Source organism: Stigmatopora nigra, chromosome 3, assembly GCF_051989575.1.
Source record: "Stigmatopora nigra isolate UIUO_SnigA chromosome 3, RoL_Snig_1.1, whole genome shotgun sequence".
NCBI lineage: Eukaryota > Metazoa > Chordata > Actinopteri > Syngnathiformes > Syngnathidae > Stigmatopora > Stigmatopora nigra.
Genome location: NC_135510.1, coordinates 760,355 through 785,158, shown reverse-complemented (window position 1 = coordinate 785,158; position 24,804 = coordinate 760,355). Strand labels below are relative to the sequence as shown.

Here is a 24,804-nt window from a genome sequence, read left to right as displayed (position 1 = left end):
GGAATTAATGATATAGTAACACACATATGGAATAACCAAGTTAATATTAATAACATAAGATTTAAACATTGTCAGTCGTCTTTGTTTTTGTCACAGTGCATTTATATACAGTGGTACCTCTACATACAAGCCGACATTTACTGGTGAAAAAGTATAGCAACGATGTAAGTATTGTTTGGTTATAAGCAGTACCCTTGATTCAGTCCTCATTTTTGTTTTATTTTTCTACAAATGCGGCTTATAAGCGAGAATGTGCGGTAATGCTTTTTTTCCATTACACATTCTCCACTTCCTAAATCATCAGTATGCTGTGGCTTTCTAAGCAGCTTGGTTCCCGAAAAGGGGTCAGTCCATAGTCTGGTTAAAAGTTCATTTATTTTCCCGTAGTGTTATCTCCTAGCCAAAGATTTTACCACATTCAACTCTATTTCATGAAGAGTGTTACTAATCAATGTGTGAATTTTCTGGCTCTCTGACAGCCGGGTGGTAGGATGCAACTGTGGCCACGCAAAATGCTGCATACTGTATGAATCTATGCATTTTTCTGGTTTACTCCAATTAATTAATTCTGTGTGGAATTGTAAATGAAATCACAAAAGCTTGCAGTGTGTAACTCATGCATGAGAGCACGAGGGAGACATCGATAATTGTGATAATTGTATTTTTTTTTTTTAAATTCAAAGGGCATTGAATTTATTTTTCAAATTAGAATAGATTAGATAACTTTATTTATCTCACATTCAGGAAATTTCACTGTCACAGTAATAAGAAGGTGAGAATACAGACACGAAAAGACATTTTAGACATAAATAAATAGGTAATAAATAAGTTAATAAATAAGCGTGTTGCTGAAAAAAAAAATATATATACATACACAGATGCACATGTATACATACGATTGGTCTTAACATTCAGCCATTTCTTTTGTTAAAGATAATAAAAATATATAAATTATAAAAATAAAATAAAAAATATATCTAAAAAATAATAATTAAAGCTTTACTTGGCATTCGTCTCAAATTTAATTTCCAATTGACTTCAAAATTTGAACGTATGAGTAAAATGAGTTATTCTATCAAACAGACGTTAAAAATTAATCCTACTTTTAAGACTCGTCAAAGTTTTGGGAGCGATATGGTGCCAATTTCAGGATATTTTATGAGGTAACTAAATAATGCACTCAACATTATAATTTTTTCACCAGCATGCCCAATTGGATTGATGAGTTCAAGTTTAAATATTCAATTATGTTCAAGTTATCCTTTTTGCAGAGGCAAGCAAAAATTAAAAATAGCTTGGAAAAGGACATTTGCAACACCATTTCTCTTCCAAATCCAATAAAATGACATTAATAGGTTAAAAAAATAATAATAATGGAAGAAAAAATGTATTTCTTGAATCAATTTGCAGCAGTGTCTTGTATAGGTATTAGTTTTAAAGAGTACATCAATTCTAGATTTACACAACGTATGGTGTATATTGAGGTGATACCATAGCACGATTGAAAGTGAGATTGTGTGTAAATCCTTAAAAACATGCATTAGACAAAAGAGTAAATTTAGCTGGAAGTGTACAGTACAAGTCCATTTTTTTTGGATATCATTTAAGGTTTTTTTTTCCTTTCTAAATGCTCAAATCATTGCTAATACTGAATCATTTAAGTGCCAACCAGGCCAGCGCGTGACGTCAAAGTCCATCGAGGCTTCCAGCAGTTCTTCCAAGGCTCCTCCAGCTTCAGCTGGGATGAGGAAGTCATGGAAGCAACTGCTCCAACGTAGAATCATCAACTTCGTTCACAGCCACTATGTTATCTAGTTGTTGAAGATACCGCTCCGGGTCTCGCATGAAATGTGGGATTCTGGCATTCTGCATCACTGCTAAATGTCGCAACTTTTCCACATCTTCATAGGACACCTAAAATAGTGAAAAGTGTTGAGACAGAATTACCCCAAAAGAAGCACACGTAAAGCAAGTATTACGATACTAATCCAAAAGCACGACCATGTGAACGAGCCACTTGAATGAAGGGTGGTTCAATAGCGGGTTGGCCTCACAGATCTGAGGGTTGAACTCTAAGCTCTGACAATCTTATGTAGAGTTGAGTTTGTTTGTTTTTCGCTTGCGTGGGTTTTTTGTAGGTACTCTAATTTCTTCCCACATCTCAAAGACATGCATACAAGGCTAATTGGACACCTAATTATTCATAGGTGTAAGATTGAAGGGTTGTCTGTCTTATTGTGCCCTGCGATTGGCCCTTCTGCCAAAAGTTGGTTGAAATGAGCTCCAGCACCGCCATGACCCTTGTGGCTTATCGCATTCATTTTCTCTACCGCAAAAAGATTTAAATGAATAGATAAAGCAGCAAAAGCACAGAAAAGGTGAATTATAAAACTCTAAACCAGGTATTTGACTAGCATCTGCAAAATTGTACAAAAAGGGATGCTCGCTACATAACAAGTTCAAGTGTAATGATATCACAGAGCTGTCAAATGTAGAGGGATTTTGTGACCCTTTTTCCTAGTGCCATTTACCAGCAACGCATACAAAAATAGAGATCAATAATATGTAACAACATTATGTAATTTTCAAATGCTTTTCAGAAAGTTTCCTATTTTCTTTAGTTAATTCTTGAAAAATAAAATTTTAAAAAACAACAACAAAAAACAAAGCATATCACCCGAGCAGCTCGAGATACGAGGAAAATTTCGAGAAAATAATTATCTCTATATACGAGAAAGATTTTGAGATGCGAGAAAGCCAGGTGGCCAAGACATGAGAGGCTGTTTATCATTGTAGCGCAATGTCTTTTTTGCCGCATCTCTTTCGTTTATAACAGATATCTATGAGCACTGGGCGGAGCGTTGCATTTTTTCAGTGTTTTTTTCCGTCACTCAGCGCAAATGCCAGAGCAATCGCTAATACGAGCAGTATAGTACATTACTTCTCGTTGGGTGCTCATAAGAACATCAATGGCACTGGCGCTATCTCGCGCAACTCCTCGTGTAATATCTCTGGTCACAACTATATACCTCTTTGTAACGTCTCTGCGAGCACTGATCAGAGCGTTGCAATCTTTCAGCCTTTAGCCTGCTAGCTCCCATTAACGGAGCGATCGCTAAATCAAGACTACTTCTCGTTGGCCAGTGGACGTGCGTTATCCTATTGTGAGGACATTTGTGCGCATCATTTTAGGAATTTTTTGGCAGGAGGCCAATCGCAGGCAATTTTTTGATAGCGAACGTGAAGGTGAATGCGTGACAAACAGCTAACCCGGAGAACAAAGGTAAAAATAAAATTAAAAAAATTAGAATTCAGTTGTGTAAAGTTACAATAAGCGTATGTTTGAGTGTGTCTATATATTAATCCAAGTTCATTTAAATTTGTTTGTTCTGTTACGAGTGAGTTGCCATTGTCTGTGCTTGCTACTGATACAAACTGAATTTCCCTAATACGGGATGAATAAAGGTTAATCAAATCAAATCTAGCCAAAGCAAACCTAACCAAACCTAACCAAACCTAAGCAAACCTAACAAAACCTAAGCAAACCTAAACTAGGCGAACCTAACAGAACCTAACCTAAGCAAACCTGACCAAAACCTGACCTAAACCATACCTGAATCTAATCAAAATCTAATCTAATGTCATACAAAAAATGTATACTTTTATCATTTTTAGAGGGGTAGTATAGGAGATCTTAGAATAGGTTGGAAAAAAATAAAGCTCGTTCAAAGAAACATAATAAAGCATGCTTTTAAATGAGGAATTATAATTAAAGGAGTATTTGGTTATGGTTTATGATGCACAAAGTACATAGTAGACAGTTCCTTGTTTTATCAAGAAATGATTATTGGAAGACCAATTGTAATTGAGTCATGATGCTCAAAAGTACCTTTCCTAAGGAAGTCAACATCTGGAAGTCAATGTCCCTTCGATGCCGAAGTATCCGGAGTGTCCCATCTAAGTAAACTTGATCTTTACTGAAGCAACCTGCAAAAAGTAACCCAATAATCAGATTGCATAATCAAAAGATTTCGAATTCAAAAATGTTAAGATATTTTATTAACTACAAAGGAGAGGGAAACACTTAAGTAGATTTTCCTATATTCTCTGTTTGAGGCTTTTTTTAACTTCCTACAGATAAAGTAGATGCTTTTTTCTATACTTTCTAGTTTGTCCTCCCTAGGTAAGATGGCGGCGCACTGAGTGACCAATGGCAGGTCCAAGTGAGTTTTTTTCCACATTTTATGCAAGATACGTTTTTTTTTTCTTTCTTAAATTTCATTCATAGATGTTAAAATAAATTAGTCTTGCGTTATGGTGTTTAATCCTTGTCACCTTACAGTTCGTGCATGTCAAGTATAACTTGTGCACATATAAGCTGCACCCTCAATTTCGGTCATAATTTTTTCGTGCGACAAATACGGCGTATGTGCGTGAGAATACGATAAGTGCATTTCTGCATCAGTTCTTTAAAAACTTTTGCTCAAGTAGTGGAAATAGGCTCTGGTAAAAATGGTACAGTTTTCAAAAGGAAATTAAAAGCACTTCTAACTGCAATGTGTGCATGCACGTGCAATCACCAGGTTGTGAAGTGTCCGTCTGTCCCCTCTTGGCACGCAGGCAGTATTCCCAGCGGACGTCCGGATGCTGAACAAAGCGTTCAACACTATGGAAGAGCTGGCTGAAACTCATGCTGCCGGCCTGGAAAACCGTATAATAAAGGAGAGCAGCTCGCCACAGGTATGGCTGCTTCCGTAGCAACACGCTGTTCAAGCTGGCCAGCCCTTCCTCAGTGGGATTAGCTGGTTTGAGGTCAAATTGCTTCCTGCCCTCTGCTGTGGCCCATGGTTGGAGATTGTTGTTGAACCCTCGCAGATAATGTGTGCCTTAGGACGGAAAAACATTCATGATTGAATTTGAACTCTAATTAGTTGGTCTGGTTATTTGCAGAAACTACCAAGAGGATAGTTGTCATGATCTAGTTTTATTCTTGTTCTAGTTTTTGTCACAAATCCAGTAGTGGTTGCAGGTGTATGATCTGCTTGTTGCATACCTGTCAACTTATAAGTTTTTCCTATATTTTATACGTTTTTTTTGATCATTTCGAATTGTGTACGGCATATGACAACTATTTTTATAAGTATGTTTTTTGAAAACCAATCTCATTTTACCTATTGCAGCTCTAATTCGGATCGTCTCGGTCACTGGTAGCAGACGAAATTGTCATTGTCGGCTGCTTATAGTCATGCTTTAAGCATGATATGTGCACGTGCATTCCCCTTTTACACATCTGCCTTTTCACTGTCAGCAATCAATGTACCCAGAGAGGCAAGCTGTCCGTATCATAGAGCATTTTGAATTTAGTGCATACTGATTAGGTACCCCGTCTACTTTGGAGAACATTTTAGACTTTCAAGTGCGCCCTATGTGAGTAAATATGTTCTGCGTTGCATTTGTACGTATTATTTTTTATCGCTTAATAAGGGGAATTACAATCATTAATAAAGGTAGAAATTGGCAGAGGTTGGCAGGTATGTTGTTGTGCATATAGAAAGAACGTTCAGAGGGACTATGGCTAAATTTTCTTAAATGAAATGTCCCAGTCATTCATTTAAATTTTAGAAATATCAGTTTTGCCAGTAGCCACTACTAAATCTAATGATCTTTTTGACTGAAAGAACCAAATATCCCAAATACTAATACTTTTAGCTTGTCCCATGAGGGGTCGCCACACCAAATCATTGTTTTCTACAGTATGGAAGATAAATGAATATTTACGCTACTGAAAAAAAAATGGAGTTTTCTACCGTTGGTTCAAAATGTTGACAGGTTTTGATCACTAATGTAGTGGTGTCGTTTATCTGAGTGTTAAAGCTGAGAAGTGCAACGTAAACTGGATCATGTGAGCCATATTCAATATTTTCATAATTTTCTGCGGTCCAATTAAAACTGGGCCTCGGGCTAGAGTTAGCCTGTGGGCCCTAGCTTAAACAGTGTAGCATCTCACCTATTTCGTGTCTCAGCATCCCCTCCAACCAGTGCTGACGGGCTCCGGTCAGGTTGATGGTCAAAGTGGGGCGGCAGCTCTCCACCATCATGATTGCCTGAGATAGTAACTCGTCAGAGAGACGCACCACAACCTAAACATAAAACACACATGTTACAATCATCATTTTTATCTCGTACTGCAGAGTTCAGGAATCTTTTTGAATGAAAGCGCCAAATATCCCAAATTCAATTACTGGTTGTACAGTGTCTGAAAAAGCAGCTATTTACTGCCAAGTTGTTTTGAATTTATAATTTGAAGTTGGGTTGATGTGTCTTTATCTGCATGTGTTTGTGTTCTGTTGCCTAACATTAGCTCCCACCTGCAAGAAGACTTTTTTCATTTTAATACAATAATAATAATTTTCTTCTCATTTTCTCTACATTTATGTTTGTTTCTCACATTTTTCATAGATATATGGGACTCTTTGATATTTTATAAAGGGTTTAGTTGGTGTTTTTTTGAGGAACGTAAATAAATCAGAGAATGTACAAATAAAATACTGCTCTATTTACAAAAAAAATCCAAGTTACAATACAAGTTCTGGAACCAATTAATTTGTTAGTAGATGTACCACTCCACCTGGGACGATAAGAGACTGTGAATAAAGTGAAACATCTAAACTGGAATTCTGGTGTGCCTCACATAACAGGTTTGCAAAACTTCTGATTCATGTACCATAACATTACAATACATTGAAGACAACATAAAAATGTTCTTTTTTAACTTTATTCTTTTTATTTTGGCCTTAAGGTATCAAAGACGGATTGCCCGGCAGCCAAGCGGTTAGAGTGTCGGCCGCACAGGTCCTGGGTTAAAATCCAGGTCAGTCCACCTGTGTGGAGTTTGAATGTTTTACCCGAGCCTCCGTGGGTTTTCACCGGAGACTCCGCTTTCCTCCCACATTCCAAAAACATGGATGATAGGCTTATTGAACACTCTAAAATTGTCCCTAGATATGAGTGAGAGCGTGAATGGTTCTCCATCTCCTCATGCCCTGCTTGCCAATTAGGGTGTCATTGCGAAGAAAAGGCGTATGATGACAATCGATAAAAAGCACAAAATAATCGAAAAACATTAGTGATGTCGGGGTGAAGGGGCTGGCTCGCTAATACGAGAAGAGCACCCTGACAAGTTGGCAAGTGGTCATATATTATCCTATCGTGAGGACATTTGTGTGCGTAATATTTTGAAGGGGAGACAAAAGCAAAAAAAAATCCTAGATAGTTTCCTTTTAAAAACTCAGGCTGAAAGTGAAGGTGGGAGCAACGATTAAAAAAAAAATCTGTATATTCGGGAGATCTTCAATATGGCGCGCAGTTTCCGACAACGGGTCCAGGTGATTGATGACAACATGGTCAGAGCCATTGAATTTGGTAATCTTCTTAAGAGTGTCATGTACTTGTACAACAGCATATTTGTACAAGAAAAGAAACACCCGAGACTGGTCGCCAGTCAGCCATAGGGCACACAGAGACAAACAACATTACGTACTCACAATCATACAGCCACCATTGGGAATCGAGCCTGTCCCTGCCCGCAATCAATTCAGGCGAGTGAACGTCTACAACACGAGGTGGCTAGTACTTAAAGTAGTTACTGTATTTGTCTGGTCTACATTATCCGCTATATTCGAATGATAAGTGTATACATTTTACGGGCAGGCAATCCTGGTTAAAAAAAAATGGTGGTAAACCACCTTGAGACAACTTGTACACTTACCTCGCCAACACAGTCTTCCTTTTGTAAATATTTCCGCACGGTGGCCCACACCTGACTCTTAGGAAGTACAGTCCCACCTGTGAGCTCCTCGAAAGTCTCATATGAGCCAAACTTATTTAGGACACACTCCATAATTCCAACAGCCTGCGGAAACCAAAACAAGCAGCGTTAAATGCTAAATTAGCTTTGATCCATCCATCGATTGTGATATACCTGTTCGAGGAAGAGGCCGGACCCCTCCCCGTACTTCTCTAGCACGGACTCTAATTCTGGCAGGTCATACTCAAATTGGGGTTCATATTTGTAGTCTGACTGGAAGAACTTTTGCTTCTCCTGCTCAAGGTTCAGAGGCCTGAGTGCAACAAGGTAACACGTTTTTGATGAGAGTGGCAGATTGCTGAAACCAATGCTCCTTGCTATGTGCGGTAAGGAGGTAGCAGGTCGCATTAGTCCCTTTTTAGCACGCAGACTCAGAGATTGGTTGACCGAGCATGTGCTCTCACTGCGCCGCATCCAACCTCCGGGACCCAAGCTGAGATTCGTCAAGCTACGAACAGGGGGAGGTGGGGCGGGTGAACCGGTGCGCCATGGTGGTTGTAAAAGCCGCTTCTCTCCCGTGTTTTCCTGAGACTTTCGCAGGGTCTGGGCTGTCATGTCTAAGCTCACGGGGCGACGGAGAGGAGGTTTGGACTTGGCAGGCGCTTTTGGTACCACCCTACTTTCCACCACCTTAGCAGTGTCTTGCGACGGCAATCCATTCGGGGGTGCTGCTTTCTCACGTTTGGAAACTTTGCTCCTTTTGGCTTGACGACCGCGTCTTGTTTTATGGCCATTTCCTCGTTTGACTTTGGGGGTTTCAACGTCCAACGAGTCCTCGGCGCATTCAGATTGGTTAACCTCAACATGATCCATGAAGACCTCGACCCAGGCCAACACCATCACCACAGTCACCGCCTCTGCCTTACTCAGGCTAGGGGAAGACACAACAAAGATTATCATTGGAGGGGATTTGTCATAGGGGTAAATATTGGGCATCAAGGCATTGTCAAGAAAGGGACCTTGTTTTAACATGCCCCATATGTCCCCTTAAACTTTAATTCAATGTTAAATATAGTCAAAAAACTAAATCGCATATCATTTTATGAACCACTTTATCCTCACTAGGGTCGCGGGGGGTGCTGGAGCCAATCCCAGCTGTCTCTGGGCCAGAGGCAGGGGACACCCTGAATTGGTGGCCAGCCAATCGCAAGGCACATGCAGACAAACAACGATTCATGCTCACACTCATACCTAGGGGCAATTTAGTGTCCAATCAGCCTACCATGCATGTTTTTGGAATGTGGGAGGAAACCGGAGTACCTGGAGAAAACCCACGGAGGCCTCCGATAACATGCAAACTTCACACAGGTGGACTGACCTGGATTGGAATGCAGCTCTCCCAATGTGAGGCTCATGCGCTAATGACTCAGCCGCCGGGCCGCCCACTGTACAACCTGTGACATGTAATGTAATAGTAAACAGAATATATATAATATATGGCTCCTTTAATAGGAGCTTATGTTTTGAATTTTTATACTCTCGCGGCGCCAGAAATCTATGACATTTGGGCTCAGTTTAAAACGCATTATGGATTCTCACACAGGAGACATTTTGGGGAATATCGTGCTTATCGGAAATCTGTCATCTTGTCATTACATTGTTGTAGTATTTCAAATATGCTTTTAATTAAGCAAAACTAAAAAGTTGCTTGTTAAAAAAAAATATATATATATATATATATATATATATATATATATATATATATATATATATATATATATATATATATATATATATATATATATATATATATATATATATATATATATATATATATATATATATATATATATATATATATATATATATATATATATATATATATATATATATATATATATATATATATATATATATATATATATATATATATATATATATATATATATATATATATATATATATATATATATATATATATATATATATATATATATATATATATATATATATATATATATATATATATATATACACACATATATATACACACATATATATATATATATATATATATATATATATATATATATATATATATATATATATATATATATATATATATATATATATATATATATATATATATATATATATATATATACACATACATACAAATACACGCACATACATATATATATAGATATATATACACACACATACATACAATTACACGTATATAGTTGTAACTAAGTATGTGTAATTAGTAGTTTACTTGCTATCACTTCTGCTGAGTAAATTATTGACTGGAGGAAAAATGTAATATACTGGAACAAATATATACACTATATTTTACATTTACAATAGAAGCGCATGAAAAAAAAATGTTCACATTGATTGTTGAGATATTACAGCAAATATCTCACCATGCACAATACCTACTGTCAAGCAAGGAGGAGACTAGCGCTGCGATGGGTTTTCCGCTTCCACATGCTGCAGCTTTTGTCCGAGCGGGCAATGCTTCTGCAGGAAGAGGAGCGAAGCACAACAAAAAGGCGAACAACGATACGGTGAAAGCGGGCCTGCGGCGCTTGCTTGCCTGACCGGCCAGGAAGCTGGAGTAGTGTTGGAAGATATGACGTCACACGTCTCTGCGTCATGACGTCACTCCGAAAAAGTAAAACGACGTTTCTTTGACTTTTTTTGAACATGGAATGGACATTCACTGAAGACAAACAGATACGTACAATTAATCAGAGTCAAAACCAAATCAGTCCAGTTTTATCAGCATTTCAAATTCATTCTTTAAAAATGGTATGTATGAACCCACTCTTGTTATTTAAATAGTTCCCGTCATTTGATTTTAAATAAGGCAAGCATGTAGTTTCACCCAATAGTAGGGAATGTGTCTCTATATTCAAATTGATTTCACTTGCCATTTGTAGCCATTTTGATTAGATTCGATTGATTCGATTTAATTGAATATTTTTTTTGTGTAATTTACCTTGTTCATTTTTGAAACAGGCGGCCCAGCGGGTGAGTGGTTAGCACGTCGGCCTCACAGCTCTCGGAACCTGGGTTCTAATCCAGGTCAGTCCAGCTTTGTGGAGTTTGCATGTTCTCCCCGGCCTGCGTGGGTTTCCTCCGGGTATTTTGGTTTCTTCTCACATTCCAAAAACATGCACGGTAGGCTGATTGGACACCCTCAATTGACCCAGGATCTGAGTGTGGGCGTGAATGGTTGATTGTCTCCTTGCGCCCTGCGATTGGCTGGCCACCAATTCAGGGTGTCCCCTGCCTCTGTCCCGGAGTCAGCTGGGAGAGGCTCCAGCACCCCCATGACCCTAATGTGGATAAAGCGGTTCAGAAAATGAATGAATATGTTAAAACTACATGATTACTATCAAGAAATATAGAAGGAAGAAGGGACGATGGTTATTGTGTACAGTTAAAAATGATTTTTGGGCAGTAAAATATAGCTCTATTTCTAAATAATATTTCATTGTGGGCCAAGTTTTGATACTTGAAAAGCTCCAGTGTTTGCATTAGATCACTAAATGCTGCTAGGAAGTGGATTTTACCCCATTTTAGTGCAATTTTTGCCGTTCCGCCATTGGCATTCATTGCTGTCTTTTCCCGAGGAAATCATCCCCCTGGACCGGTTGTAATGTCTGAAAAGCTCAAGTATTTGTATTGAATCAATAAATGCTGCTAAGAAGTGAATTTTACCCCATTTTAGTGCATTTTTTGTGATTTTCTACTCAAACATGCCACATCCGTAGCTTAAAATGTGTAAACTTTGAAATTCTTCTAGCACATTTAAAATGATCCATTAAAAATGTCAAATTAAGTAACTGGTTCCGTTCAAAATACAGCGATCATCCAATGCTTTAAGATATAATCTCTTAAAGAGACACTGGAATGGGGTGTGGTTAACACTCATAACCGATTTTGGTGAAATCGTCCCATGCATCACCAACAAAGGCCGCCGATCTTCAGCACGTTTGAAGTGTTTAAGATCACTTAACGAGCAGGTGTCACAGCTTGTTTCTGTTAGGCGAGGCTGTTGGCTCCACACATTGGTTGCCGTTGGCAGAGACGCTGATGTGTTCTTTAAAAGGCCCAAATATGCCTGCTCAAAAAGATAAATAAATCAAATTAAATAAGGCAGCCCGTCTCACAATTATGACATCAAGTGTTCATTCTTTGGTGATTTTTGACCTTTGTGGAATATGGATTTTCTGCTCAGGCCTGTGTTGTGTGGGTGTTCATCATTTCAGGCCTACCTTGCACTTTGTCTGAGGGTGGAATGCTATAGGTGTCAAAATCTTTTTCAGTGCAGGCAAGGTGGCCATTTATTTTATCTACTTGGGAGAACATTCCCCCGACCTCCATCACCCTCGGCTTGGTGGGGAGTTTTTACCTCGGGATTTTGCATATCTCTGCTCCTCCGTTGCTTACTTAAACCACTGTTTAAGCTCTTGCCGAAGATGGTTCTGTTTGGCTTCCATCAATATGGCTGGCCATCGGTCCGTTATGTTGTTAGGTACTCACATTTATACTTTCACTTGTATATTTTTATTCAACCGGAGGTCATTGATAGGCAGGATTCTGTAAGTGTCTGCACCCCGTCTGCGCGTCGTAAAATTCATGATTGGCTGGTGACTAGATGACGGCACTAGATGACGAATGTCGCGAGATTGTCCGCACCCCCTGCTGCGTCACTACGGTATCGCATCGACGATCAACAGAACTCTTACACTGCTAGGATTCTGTAAGTGTCTGCGCTCCGTCTTAAAATTCATGAATGGTTCTTTCAATTGGTTCATTTTTAGTGGTTTGTGGTTCTTTTTAGGAATTTGGAATCTTACTCAATCACGGGAGCACAAAAATATATTTTTAGTATTGCAGATTTACAAAAAATAGTTACAAAAATATTTGTGTACGTAATTATACGCAATTTTTCCACAAAAAAAGCATATGATGAAAATAGTCACAGAAATAAAATAAAAAACCTGATTGACTGCCTCCGGTCAATTATACTTACTATGTTACCTTTATACTTTTAAATTCCAACCCATGTAGTCACTGCTCAGCAAATGAATAATAGGCCTCATAAATTTATCCAGAGCAGCCACCTGATGGTGCAGCGGTTTGTCTGACTGACTTCAGTGCGTGAAGTATGGGTTTGATTCCCGCCAAGTCTTCCTGCATCTCACCTTGTCTTAGACATGTACGTTGGAGCACGTGTCCCTGTCAAAGATTTAATTTTCATCTGGTGGATCATTAAACCAAAGGGGTTCTTATGACTTTGTTTGTCTGTGTGAATTTATGAAAGCTGTTAAGATTGGATTTTTATTGTTATTCCAATGCTTTTTCTGTGTTTTATGTTCATTTCCTTACCCTTGTTTTTCCCTCCTGTCTAGCCATTGCTCTCGCGCAGCTGCGCGTCATTTAGAATTAGTTCCTGTTTAGTCTATTTAAACCCCACTGATAATTATGTCTTTAGTCAGATCGTCTGCTTTTGTTTCTCCATGCCATGATTCCACGTTACCTCGATCCATGTTCCATGTGCCGTGTTCCTCGCTTTCCCATGTCTCCCCTTGTCTGGTTTGGTTATGTGATTTGATTTCTAAGTCTTTGTTATTTTCTAAGATCCTGTTTAAGTTATTGAAGGATTAGCACCACCTCCCTTGTCCTCGCCTGCTTCCCTGCGATTAGGTCCTAATTCCTTGTTACATCGCCTCGACGTGTTGCCAAAAACGTAACAGAAAGCAATTATTCTTTAACTACAAACTATGCATGAGATATTGCCATGCAGAGATTGCCAATGTTTCAGTGTGCCATTCATTTATTTCTGTTTGAGTTCATCCGGAGTATTATGCAAATTCACATACGCACTTAAAAATGTAGTTGTCAATAGAGTACAGTTAAAAAAAAAAGGTTAATAGATTAAGGGTGTGAGATCCAGTAATGTCACAGGATCAACCTGCTGTGTATTTGAGAATAGGTCTGTCTTAATCCATTTCATGCTTGATGTCAGGTATTTGCTCTTTCAAGTAGGAAAAGATTGACTTATAACATTTTTGTAGCATTTTTGTCTTAGAAGCATTGTGGAAAAACTGTGGTTTGAACGATCGCCACACAAGGTTCCAACATAAAGAGTTCAATTCTGAGCTCTATGGTTCCTCCGATATATCAAAATCATGCATGCTAAGGCGTATTGAACACTCCAAATCGTCCCTAGGTATCAGTGTGCGGGTGAATGGTTCTTTGTTTCATTGGTCCATGTGATTGGCTCACAACCAATTTAAGGTGTACCATATCAACTGCAACACTGAAAGCATGCTTCTTTTCAGTCAATAGTGGGGCATGCAGTGATCTTCATCCATTTTTTATAGTGCTACTCCTCACAAGAGTCATCGAGGTGCTGGAGTATATCAGCCTAAACAAAACAAATATTCCCAGTAATCATTGGTGATCATAAAGAAAGTAACACTCGGAAAATAATTGCATTATAGCAGAAAATATTAATAGATTTTGATAGGTTCATTAATAATTACCCTTTGATATAAACATTAAACACTGCAGGCAGACATCTGATTTAATTATTGACATTTAATTAAATAGGCATCAATGATCAGCAACCTTATAAGGGAAGATACATCAAGACTTCCTCCCGATCTCCAAAGTATCTCCTCGAACAGTAATTTGTCGTACGGCTTTAAAGCCATGAATCAAAACAATTACAAGGTTATTGATTAATCCAACATGCGTAAGCAAAAACAACATCTGTAACTATAATAACAATTAAGGTATTTAACAATGATAGAAGAGGAAACTAAAAACAAACTCCATTTGATTTAAAACAATCACGCCTTCGTTTGGCATAACAATTACATAAAGAAGCACGAAGTGTGTCACGATGTAGGAACACTATGCGAGTGTTCTTGGAAGTGATTGATATACATCTGCTGGTAGCAAGAGTCCTTGCTACACGTTTTCAAAAACAACTGGGTAACTAGTCCAAGTTTAATGTATGATGTTTTCCAAAAAGGGTGTATTTAGTGGTTAAGTTGACTCTTCTTGTTACAATGATTAGTCAAACAATGACCTCTGCTTAAATCAATACAATTTTAGATTTAGGTTTTATCCTTAAGTCGTAAAATTATACTGATTAAAGGTGCTATGAAATGGTGACTGTGTCAAAAAATTAAAATGACTGCAGTAGGACAATGGTCTCATAGAAAACAATTCTGGCACAAAAATTTGGCCTTTTTTTTTACTATTTCTTAGATACTCCACCAAAAACAATGCATCTGGGAATGCCCACTTTGTTGTGATTGTGAGTGTGACATGATCTTTTTTTGGAAACTTTTTGTGACAAGGTAGCTGATGAAAACACGAAACAGGATTTAATTTAATTATTAAACCATTTCTGTCACTTGTATGGATTGTGTGGAAAATATATCTGTTATTATTTTAAAATCATTTGCTGCAGTATTTCAAAGCAACCCAAAAGGAAAGAAAACAAAAAGATAAGAGAAAATTGTGAAGATGAGAGAAAATCACTCTGTCATTGCTGCTGATGGGATATAATTTCAATACATATTAAATATTTCTCATCTCGATTTCTGAACTGCTTTATCCTCACTAGGGTCGTGGGGGTGCTGGAGCCTATCCCAGCTGACTTCGAGTCAGAGGTAAGCCTACCATGCATGTTTTTGGAATGTGGGAGGAAACCGGAGAAAACCCATGCAGGCTCAGGGAGAACACGTAAACTCCATACCAGTGGACCGACCTGGATTTGAACCCAGGTCCTTCACTGTGAGGCCAACACGGTAACCACTCAACCACCTGGCTGCACAATAGTGGATATTTCTATTTTTTAATTTCAATGTTTGACTTGCCATTGTGGGGAAATTTGTGGACATTGATTATTTTGACAACGCAATCTACAATCAGGGCAGCCCGGTGACGAGAGTGGTTAGCGCGTCGGCCTCACTGCTCTGGGGTCCTTGGTTCAAATCCAGGTCACGTCCACCTGTCTGGAGTTTGCATGTTGTATCCAGGCCTGCGAGGGTTTCCTCCCACATTCCAAAAACATGCATGGTAAGCTGATTGGACACTTTAAATTGCCCGTAGGTATAGGAGTGAGCGTGGATGGTTGTCCGTCTCCTTGTGCCCTGCAATCGGCTGGCCATCGTTTCAGGGTGTTCCTTGCCTCTGACCCAGAGTCAGCTGGGATAGGCTCCAGCACCCCCCACAAACCTAATGAGGATACACCAGTTGAGAAACTGAGATGAGAGAATCTATAATCACTTTTACAACTAGAATTCACTCTGGACATCTCCACGGGGACTGGCTTCGGCATCTTTAAGTAGTCAGGAAGCAAGATTTCTTTAGATCTCTTTATACATATTATCCTTATTTCTACTGAAATAATACGCCAAGACATTCACATAGTGCGTCAAGAATGTAGATCGTTGTCGTTTTCAGACATCTAAAAGCAATGTACAGGATAGAGAGGGGGATAAAAGTCGAGCAAGAAGCAAATGATGAGTCTTTTACGAGTGAGCAAGTGGGCAGAATGCAGCGGCAGGTGGTGGTCTTAACAACTGAAGTGACTTTTCTTCTGATATATTATGCGCTAAAGGCACAAGTACTCGGTATTTCATACCATGATTCTATATTATTTTACCTTACATTACGTAACGTTAACAATCAAATCTTTTTCTTCTTACCACAGTACTCTTTGGGAATCAATCAATCAAATATTTAAAAATCTAAACAAAACTTTCCTCTTTAGGCGTTTCTGACTTTATTTTGCAGGTTGAGCCTCGCAGTTGATGGAAGATGTGGCCAAGTAACATTCTTGGTACATTCCAGTCTGTCAAGTGAAACGCAACACTTGGATTAACATACCATATCGCAGTACAATTTGATTTCAAACGATCATATGAAATGACATATTATAACAGCCTGAATAGTAGCATTAATAATGATCGATTATTGTCATTATGTTATTACATATATCACCCACAAAGCCAAAGTTAACTAATTTTTATATGTACGCACAAAAAAATCTAATTTTAAAACATTCAAATTAACTAAACTTACTTTGTTTAAATATATCTACATTTTTGGATTTTATCACAACAGTTTATATGAGTTTTATAGTATGAAAGTTTAGGTATTAATACAGTAAAGTGTCTGAATATATATTTGTGTCAATATTTATAGTTTTAGTTAATGACATGCTTTATTTGCTTAATTCCTCATAAAGGCTGCAGGGGCTGGCTCGAGTCTTCTCCCAGCTGACTCCAGACAGACTATATTGTAAACCAGGGGTAGGGAACCTATGGCTCGGGAGCCATATGTGGCTCTTTTGATGGGTGCTTATGGCTCTCCGCTAAACTGTGATCTTAAATCTGGACACTATGTCTAGAGTTGCTTTAATCTTCCAGTTTTTAATTAAACCTTTCTGCATGCATGCATGCATCCCATTGATTAGCATCAGGGTAACAATTTTTGTCAACATAATTCTGAGACTTTTTCTATTTTAAAGGTAGTGAAATGACTAAAAATGCACAAGTTTTCATGTTTTTTTACTTCTAGTAAATTCTGAGTATAGCTCTCAATGAATAACAATTGAAAATATGAATTGTTTATGGCTTTCTCACAAAGGTTCCCGATCCCTGCTCGAGACTGGTCGCCAGTGGGGCACATGGAAAGAGAGACAACCATTCACACTCACAATCATACAGCCAACTGCGGGAATCGAGCCCGTGCCTGCACGCACCAGAGTCAGGTGAGTCGACCCTGAGGTGGCTTTATTTGCTTGATTGCTCAACAAAATGTTACTATAAAAGGAGATTGATCTATTTTAAGGAATAGATATTGTTTTGAAAGTTTAAATTTTAACATCAATTGAAATACATATTAATCTTTTTATTCAGTTCAATTGAATTGTTACAGAACATACGGAATCCCAAAAATGAAATACTACAGATCTTCCCTAAAATTTTTTTTTTTTAAATTAAAAGAAAGAAAGTTAATCACCTGTTCTCACAGGAACTTGATTTAATTACTTCAGCTTATAGGAAAAGGACGCCTTCCTTCACTTTAACTTCTAACAAAATGAAATTAAGTCGGATTAAAGTGTTTTCGCCCACATGATGCCCATCGGATAATCCCTTGAAAGTGTCCCATTCATTCTCTTCCAGGCCAAGTGAAATTATAATCTTATTCTCCTGCCCCAGTGCCTTCACAGTCTGACTAAATTGCTCACACACACACACACACACACACACACACACACACACACACACACTTAAGACACCTCCCTTAAAAAAAAAAAAAAACTAAACTGGTTTTGCTGCTTTTTTTCCATTTGCTTGTGTGAAGTTGTTCATCTCATGTGTAATCTAGACATGTTTCTCACGCAAAGATAGCTACACGGTGTATAAAAGCAACGAGAAGCTCACTATCAGTACAGACTGATCCAGCACACACAACATGGGTAAGTGTTTAATCTTTTTTTTTGCTCAAAAGACTGCTTAAAACACTGATGTTTAAAATGTTAAACTGTTCTGTTAATATTGATATTACAGTAATGACTACTTTTACAGTTTTGTTTAAGCACTCACAATTCTAAACAAAGAATTACCTGGCATGTTTCTGTGGGTTGTTGTTACTGTGGTAATAATGGGACAACAAGACAACAAAAGAAGTTCATTCAGTTAAAATATCCCTCTAGGGGCAATTTTTATGAGACATTGCGAAAGGTTTGATTCATACAATGAAGTATTTTAAACATGTGGTCTTGGCGCCAGGCCTAAAAGGCAACAGAACTTTAGATGGCATCTTGATATTCAGCTGCAAATCATGGGGTGGCATCACAAAGCAGTGTGTTTACATTCTAACTGGGAGATAAATTGGGCCAAAGGTGGGACTTCCTTGTAAAAGTGGAGACATTGTGTTTCTTGCAAACCAATTTCCCACAAATGTAAGTAAAGATCTCAAATTTAGAGAATGGATAGATATTAAGTACAATGGAGTCGCACAGTCTGCAATTTAAAAGAAGAAGCCCAGACCTTGCACCCAGCCACGTACATTATTCATTAATTATTACCCAATTCATTCCCAGGCCAGACATATGTTCACATTCCAACTCATGCCAATGTTCTTCTATAATATTCAAAAGTAGTCAATGCAAATGACAGGCAGCATTATATTTAATCAGCCATGTAGGCTTCAAAGATTGTTTCTAATTTATTAAATCATATAATGTAATATAGGACAGCCCGGTCGAACAAGTGGTTACCGTGTCGGCCTCACAGCTCTTGGGTTCTGGGTTCAAATCCAGGTCATGTCCATCTGTGTGGAGTTTGCATGTTCTCCCTGGTTTCCTCCCACATTCCAAAGATATTGTAGGCTGATTGGACACTCTAAAATCTAAATTCCCCCTAGGTATGGGTGTGAGCGTGCACGGTTGTCAGTCTCCTTGTGCCCTGCGATCGGTGGGCCACCAACCGATTGAGGGTGTCCCCTGCCTCTGGCCCGAAGTCAGCTGGGATAGGCTCAGCCACCCCCCGCGACTCCATGAGGCTAAAGCAGTTCAGAAAATTAGATGAGATAAAATATATATAAATGCAGCACAGTAATTAAATTAGTTATGTGGTTAGCATCTCCTCACACATACATACTACATATACAGTGGTACCTCGACATACGAATGCCCCGACATACAAGCAATTTCAGATACGAGTAAAATTTTATATACGAGCAGACAGCTGACCCAAGAGGCTGCTCATAAGAACGTCATGGGCACTGTCTTTCTGGTCGCAACTCCCTCGTGCAATGTCTCTGCAAGAACTGGGCAGAGCGTTGCATTTTTTCAGTGTTTTTTTTTTTATTCCGTTGCTAATACAAGAGGAGTTCTACTTCCCGGGCAAATTGGCAAGTGGTCGTCCATTATCCTATTCTGAGGACATTTGTGCGTGTTGTACCCTGTATTTATGCTTGAAACACAGGGAGAAATAATCACAATAGTGATTTGTTGTTGCTTCCTCAATCCAACTTTACTGATATGAAGAAAATCTCCTGTGTTGGTCAAGGTATGCGCATCAAGGCATCAAATAATCGAATATCGATATACATCCAGTCAAATCTAGTTGCACATCCCCAACATGCGATCGTTAATGGGGTATAAATTGACCACTTTTTGAGTGTGTCTGCATGGTATTGTTTATGTTATGTTACGAGTGTGTTGCCATGCAAAAATACCCCCCATGTCAACTAATTTACCTTGTTTGTGTGTGTTACAGCGACAGTACTGATTGTGTACGCGCATCAAAGCACGGGTTCGTTTAACGCAGCAGTGCGGGACGTGGCCATTAAGGAGCTATCAGAACAAGGCTACCGAGTTGTCGTGTCGGACCTTTATGCTATGAACTTCAAGGCCAATGCCACACAAGATGACATTACTGGTAAATTGTCTTATTTTATAATACTACAGTAATCCCTTGATTATAGCGGCTTCACTAATTCGCAGTTTTCTGGAGGCATTTTTTTTGGTTAATTTTTTTTGGGAAGTTCAATGTGAAAATCCACGCTGAAATTCGCAAGCGGAAGTCACTCCCCTGTTCTCCACTTGCTACTAGGACTCAACACTGAAGTAAGAAAAAAAAAAAAAAAATATATATATATATATATATATACTATATTTTATTTATTTATTTATTTATTTTTTTATTTTTTTATAAGGGTGACCCTACTTTGCGATTTTTCGTTTGTCGCAGCCATGTCTGGTCTACATTAACCAGGATAATCAAGGGATTACTGTAACTGGTAATTAGTACAGACAAAATGCCATCCTTCAAGCCTTATTAATTGCATATTAATATTTGAGTTTAGGCTTTGCAGCCAATGTTATTTAAAACCCCTTGTTTATCACGTTGTCCAGGTGATTTGAAGAACCCAGTCCTTTTCCAGTATGGAGAGGAGACAATGCACGCTTGGATTGAAGGTCGCCTAAGTGACGATATTGTAGCAGAACAGCGCAAAGTAAAAGAGGCTGACCTCATTATTTTCCAGGTCAGGGATCACTTGTGACTATGTGCTAGCACAGGGGGTAAAATATTTATTTGAAAAACTAAGTGGAAATCAAAAACTATCTAGAAAGAATTGTGACTGATTCAACTTTCAAATCACACTCAAGAGAAAACTTAGGCCTAATTTAGACAAAAACCCTTTTGACATTCGCACCCCTCCTAATAGGGATAAAGTAGCGCTAATCATGCATGCGCAGGGACAGCTTTAATCATGAAAAAAATACTTTGTGCTAAATTGGGGGCAATGATTAAGTCATCCATTTTCTATACTGCCTAAACTCACTAGGATCGCAACCCATCATTGACCTTTGGCAAACTGCGTTCTCTTAAACAACCATCAACCAATCAAACGTCCTGAAGACTGTTGTTAAGAGTGATTTGACAAGCTTTCAGATTCCCCATTGTCTAATCGATTTGATGATTAGAGATTGCCAAATGCCATAAACCTTAAAGAAGACTATAGATCAGGGGTGGCCAAGTCCGGTCCTCGAGAGCCCCTATCCAGTCGGTTTTCCATATTTCCCTCCTATACCACACTTGAATCAAACGATCAACTCATCAGCAAGCAGAAGCTTTATACCAATCCCAATTATTTGATTCAGGTATGTTGGTGGAGGGGGACATGGAAAATACACTGGCTAGGGGCTCTCGAAGACCGGACTGGGCCACCACTTCTATAGATCAACTGGCCGGATTTCCAAAATGGTGAAGGGATGTGCTATTGGAAACTGTCAATGGGACATGAGGTACCCCAATGCATCAGTATTGATGAGATTATTTTCCTTCTCAAAGCCAAAACACTGAATTCCAATGGATTATACCAGTGCTGTCAAAAGTGCGGGCCATAGGCCGGAAATGGAACACTAAGGGGTCTTATCCGGCCTGCGGCATTGTTCTGCCTGACGGGCCCTTTGTAGTTCATTCATGCAGTATGTATATAATTAAATCTTTTCATTTTTTTCGACGGGAGCACCATGCAATTCTGCTCTTATCTTAATTTCCCATCCGCAATCCCGCCTCTGGAAGGTCAATTGTCTTGGAGCATACTATATCACCAAACTTTAGGCAAGTGACAAGAGTCACAAATGAAGTCTTAAGGACATTTTCAGTAAATTATCATTAAAAAAAACACCGCATGATTCTCCACATGTGTGAGCTGTGTAGCTAAAACGATAAATGAAGCCATTGCGGGCAAAAAGGGAGGACTTGGGGGGGGGCGGTGTGGTGGGTGGGGGGTAAAGAGGGTATCTCACAGGAAGATCTAGATGGACACAAAAACAATTTGCGCCCACCTCGATGTCGCACCTTGAGCTGGTTAGCAGCCAATCAATGGAAAAACGAACACATGGGTACCCGGACGTTTCGTCGACTTACACTTGGACCCCGGACGTTTTATCGAACGGACGTTAGGTCGATGGACAGTTCTCTCTCTCTCCTATGATTATATTTTTGAGAGTGGGAGATTACCTGGTTGATCGCTTTCAACAGTAAACTCTCTCTCCCTCATGATTATAATTATGAGAGTCAGAGATTCCGGCGACCAAATGTCTGTTCTACGAAACGTCCGGGCACCAAGTGTCCGTCGACCAAACGTTCGTGAACCAAACGTCCGGTCACGGAACACATGTAGACAATAGATTCGAATTCACATTCACATCTCAGGATCTATTAGTTATTTGTTTAGAAACTTGTGCATATTTTGGGGAGGAGAACAGGCAAACTAGATGTACTAACCCAACCGCCATTTTTCAAAATAAAATATTGTATTTTGATGTCTTTCTGCAGTTTCCGTTGTACTGGTTCAGTGTACCGGCGATCATGAAAGGATGGATGGACAGAGTGCTGACTCAAGGCTTTGCTTTTTCTATGAAAAATATGTATGATAACGGAGTTTTTAAGGTCTGTATGGGACATTTTCATTATTCCATAATGAATTCATTGTTGTAGAAACCCTAATCCATTGAATTTGGAAAATTGTGGTCTATAATCCTTATAAAGCGTGATTTATGGGTGTGTGTGTGTCTGACCTCGTACTTTGAAACATGCTTGTTGTCATACAAGATCCACTTGAATTAGCTGTTACCGCACATGTGGTTTCATCAATTCAATGTGTTGGACAATTTGTTTCGTTTTTATATCCTATACATATTTAGCACAATATCCAAACTTCACTGGAATCGATACACATCGCCATGAGATAACCCAATTGACAAACACAATGAAAAGTAAACCTCATCAGATTCAACGTTGCAAAGACCATCAACTAAAGCAGAGGTGGCAAAAACACGCTTGGGACTTGGGTTTTTTTTTTGCCATTGTGGGTCTTGTTCCTGCACTGAGCCCACCCCCAGACCATTTTGTCTTAAGTTGTCCCCCTCCTCATTAGTCGGTCCGCGAGAAAATAAAAAAGTCCACGTGAGAAAAAGGTTGGGAACTGCTGCCTTTCAGTATATTATCTCTATTTTAATCATCATTATTATCATTCTGTTAAAGTATTTTGAGAAGTAAAACTGTTGTAGCACCTGCAATCAACTTTGTTAGCAATCAAAAGTAATCCTTTACAGCACTTTATAAACTTGTAAATTAATATATCAGCAGATTAAGACAACTGATTCTGTCCATTTTTAAAATCAATTGATAATCATATATACCTGAGTGATCCAATCATTGCCATTATATGATTTTCTAATATCTGATTTCATGTTTCCCAAGAACAAGAAAGCAATACTGTCTTTTACAACTGCAGCTACAAAGTCAATGTTTCAGCCCAATGGCATCAACGGCGACATTAATGTTGCATTATGGCCTCTACAGGTAAGGTGATTTGTGGGTCAATTAATGATCTCTTATCTCAACGATTAAAAAATTGGGGGGTTGGTGGGGTGTTGTTTTTTTTTTTCAGAATGGAACGCTGCACTTCTGTGGATTTCAGGTTCTTGCGCCTCAGATTTTCTGGAGTCCAGCTCACTGCCCTATTGGAGATCGGACTGCAATGCTAGAACAGTGGTGTGCACGACTCCAAGGACTGATGACTGAAAAGTCTTTGACTTTTGCCAAGTGTGAATGGTTTGGCCTCAGCTTTGAACAGGGATTTTTGCTCCGGCCAGAGTTGAAGGAGGAACAGGAGTCCAACGCCTACGGGATCACCACAGGACATCATCTCGGAAAACTACTTCCCCCTGACAACCAGACCAAAGTTCAAGCTACATAAAAATAAAGCTTCTCAGTACCTGTCTGCATCTGATCCATAACCTAAAAACATTGTATATACGAAAGAGAGAAGCAGAATTGCTAAAATCATGATAGTAAACTATAGAGAAAAATCTGAGTTGTAAAAATTACTGGAAACTCAAGAGAGCCATGACATTATGTTCTTCACAAGTGTATGTACATTTTTGACCACAACTGTACGTATCATATTCCATTGTGATCCATCCATGATAACGGAGGAGTAGCACATTTTATTTTGCAATTGGAGTACAGTAATAAATGATTTTCAAATGTTTAATGCGTTCTGGGACTGAGCTCCTATGCAATTTAATCTTATCTCAAATCATTTTTTTTTTCATTTAAAATAATTAAATATAAATTAATTAGTTCCCACCTTCCAAAAAAAACATAACATAAGCATTCTTGTTGTGCTATAACCGAGGCATAGGTGTTAATGTATTACGCCGGAGCTTTCGAGTCAAAACAAGCTTCCCTGTGCCTCACAAACAAGTGTATCAACCAGTTTTTTTTTAAAGTTAGCGAAACAATTTATAGTGTCCAATCAGCCTACCATGCATGTTTTTGGAATGTGGGAGGAAACCGGAGTACCCAGAGAAGACCCACACAGGCCCGGGGAGAACATGCAAACTGCACACATGTGAACATGGATTT

The 24,804-nt window shown here is 38.7% G+C and overlaps 2 protein-coding genes across 4 annotated transcripts; one reads left to right on the top strand and one right to left on the bottom strand.

The window, feature by feature from the left end:
* Nucleotides 1–745: 745 nt before the first annotated feature.
* Nucleotides 746–10,947, bottom strand: kiaa0895l. Its single transcript, XM_077712661.1, has 9 exons — nt 10,812–10,947; nt 10,250–10,532; nt 9,186–9,261; nt 7,982–8,738; nt 7,769–7,912; nt 6,008–6,140; nt 4,581–4,886; nt 3,890–3,987; nt 746–1,914 (listed from the first exon to the last, which is right to left on the bottom strand). The coding sequence occupies exons 4-9, from the start codon at nt 8,705–8,707 to the stop codon at nt 1,753–1,755; spliced, it is 1,569 nt and encodes a 522-aa protein (XP_077568787.1). The 5' UTR covers nt 8,708–8,738; nt 9,186–9,261; nt 10,250–10,532; nt 10,812–10,947; the 3' UTR covers nt 746–1,752.
* nqo1 (NAD(P)H dehydrogenase, quinone 1) lies at nt 10,389–24,424 on the top strand. Of its 3 annotated transcripts, none has more exons than XM_077712663.1 (9): nt 10,389–10,621; nt 10,832–10,897; nt 17,495–17,618; nt 18,258–18,329; nt 20,137–20,298; nt 20,775–20,905; nt 22,708–22,821; nt 23,635–23,736; nt 23,825–24,424. In XM_077712663.1, exons 4-9 carry the CDS (start codon nt 18,326–18,328, stop codon nt 24,131–24,133), a joined length of 822 nt encoding a protein of 273 aa, XP_077568789.1. In that variant the 5' UTR covers nt 10,389–10,621; nt 10,832–10,897; nt 17,495–17,618; nt 18,258–18,325; the 3' UTR covers nt 24,134–24,424. The 3 variants fall into 3 exon arrangements, with proteins under 3 accessions (XP_077568789.1, XP_077568788.1, XP_077568791.1); XM_077712662.1 differs by having other exon boundaries at nt 18,239–18,329; XM_077712665.1 differs by lacking the exons at nt 10,389–10,621; nt 10,832–10,897; nt 17,495–17,618 and having other exon boundaries at nt 18,195–18,329.
* Nucleotides 24,425–24,804: the final 380 nt, after the last annotated feature.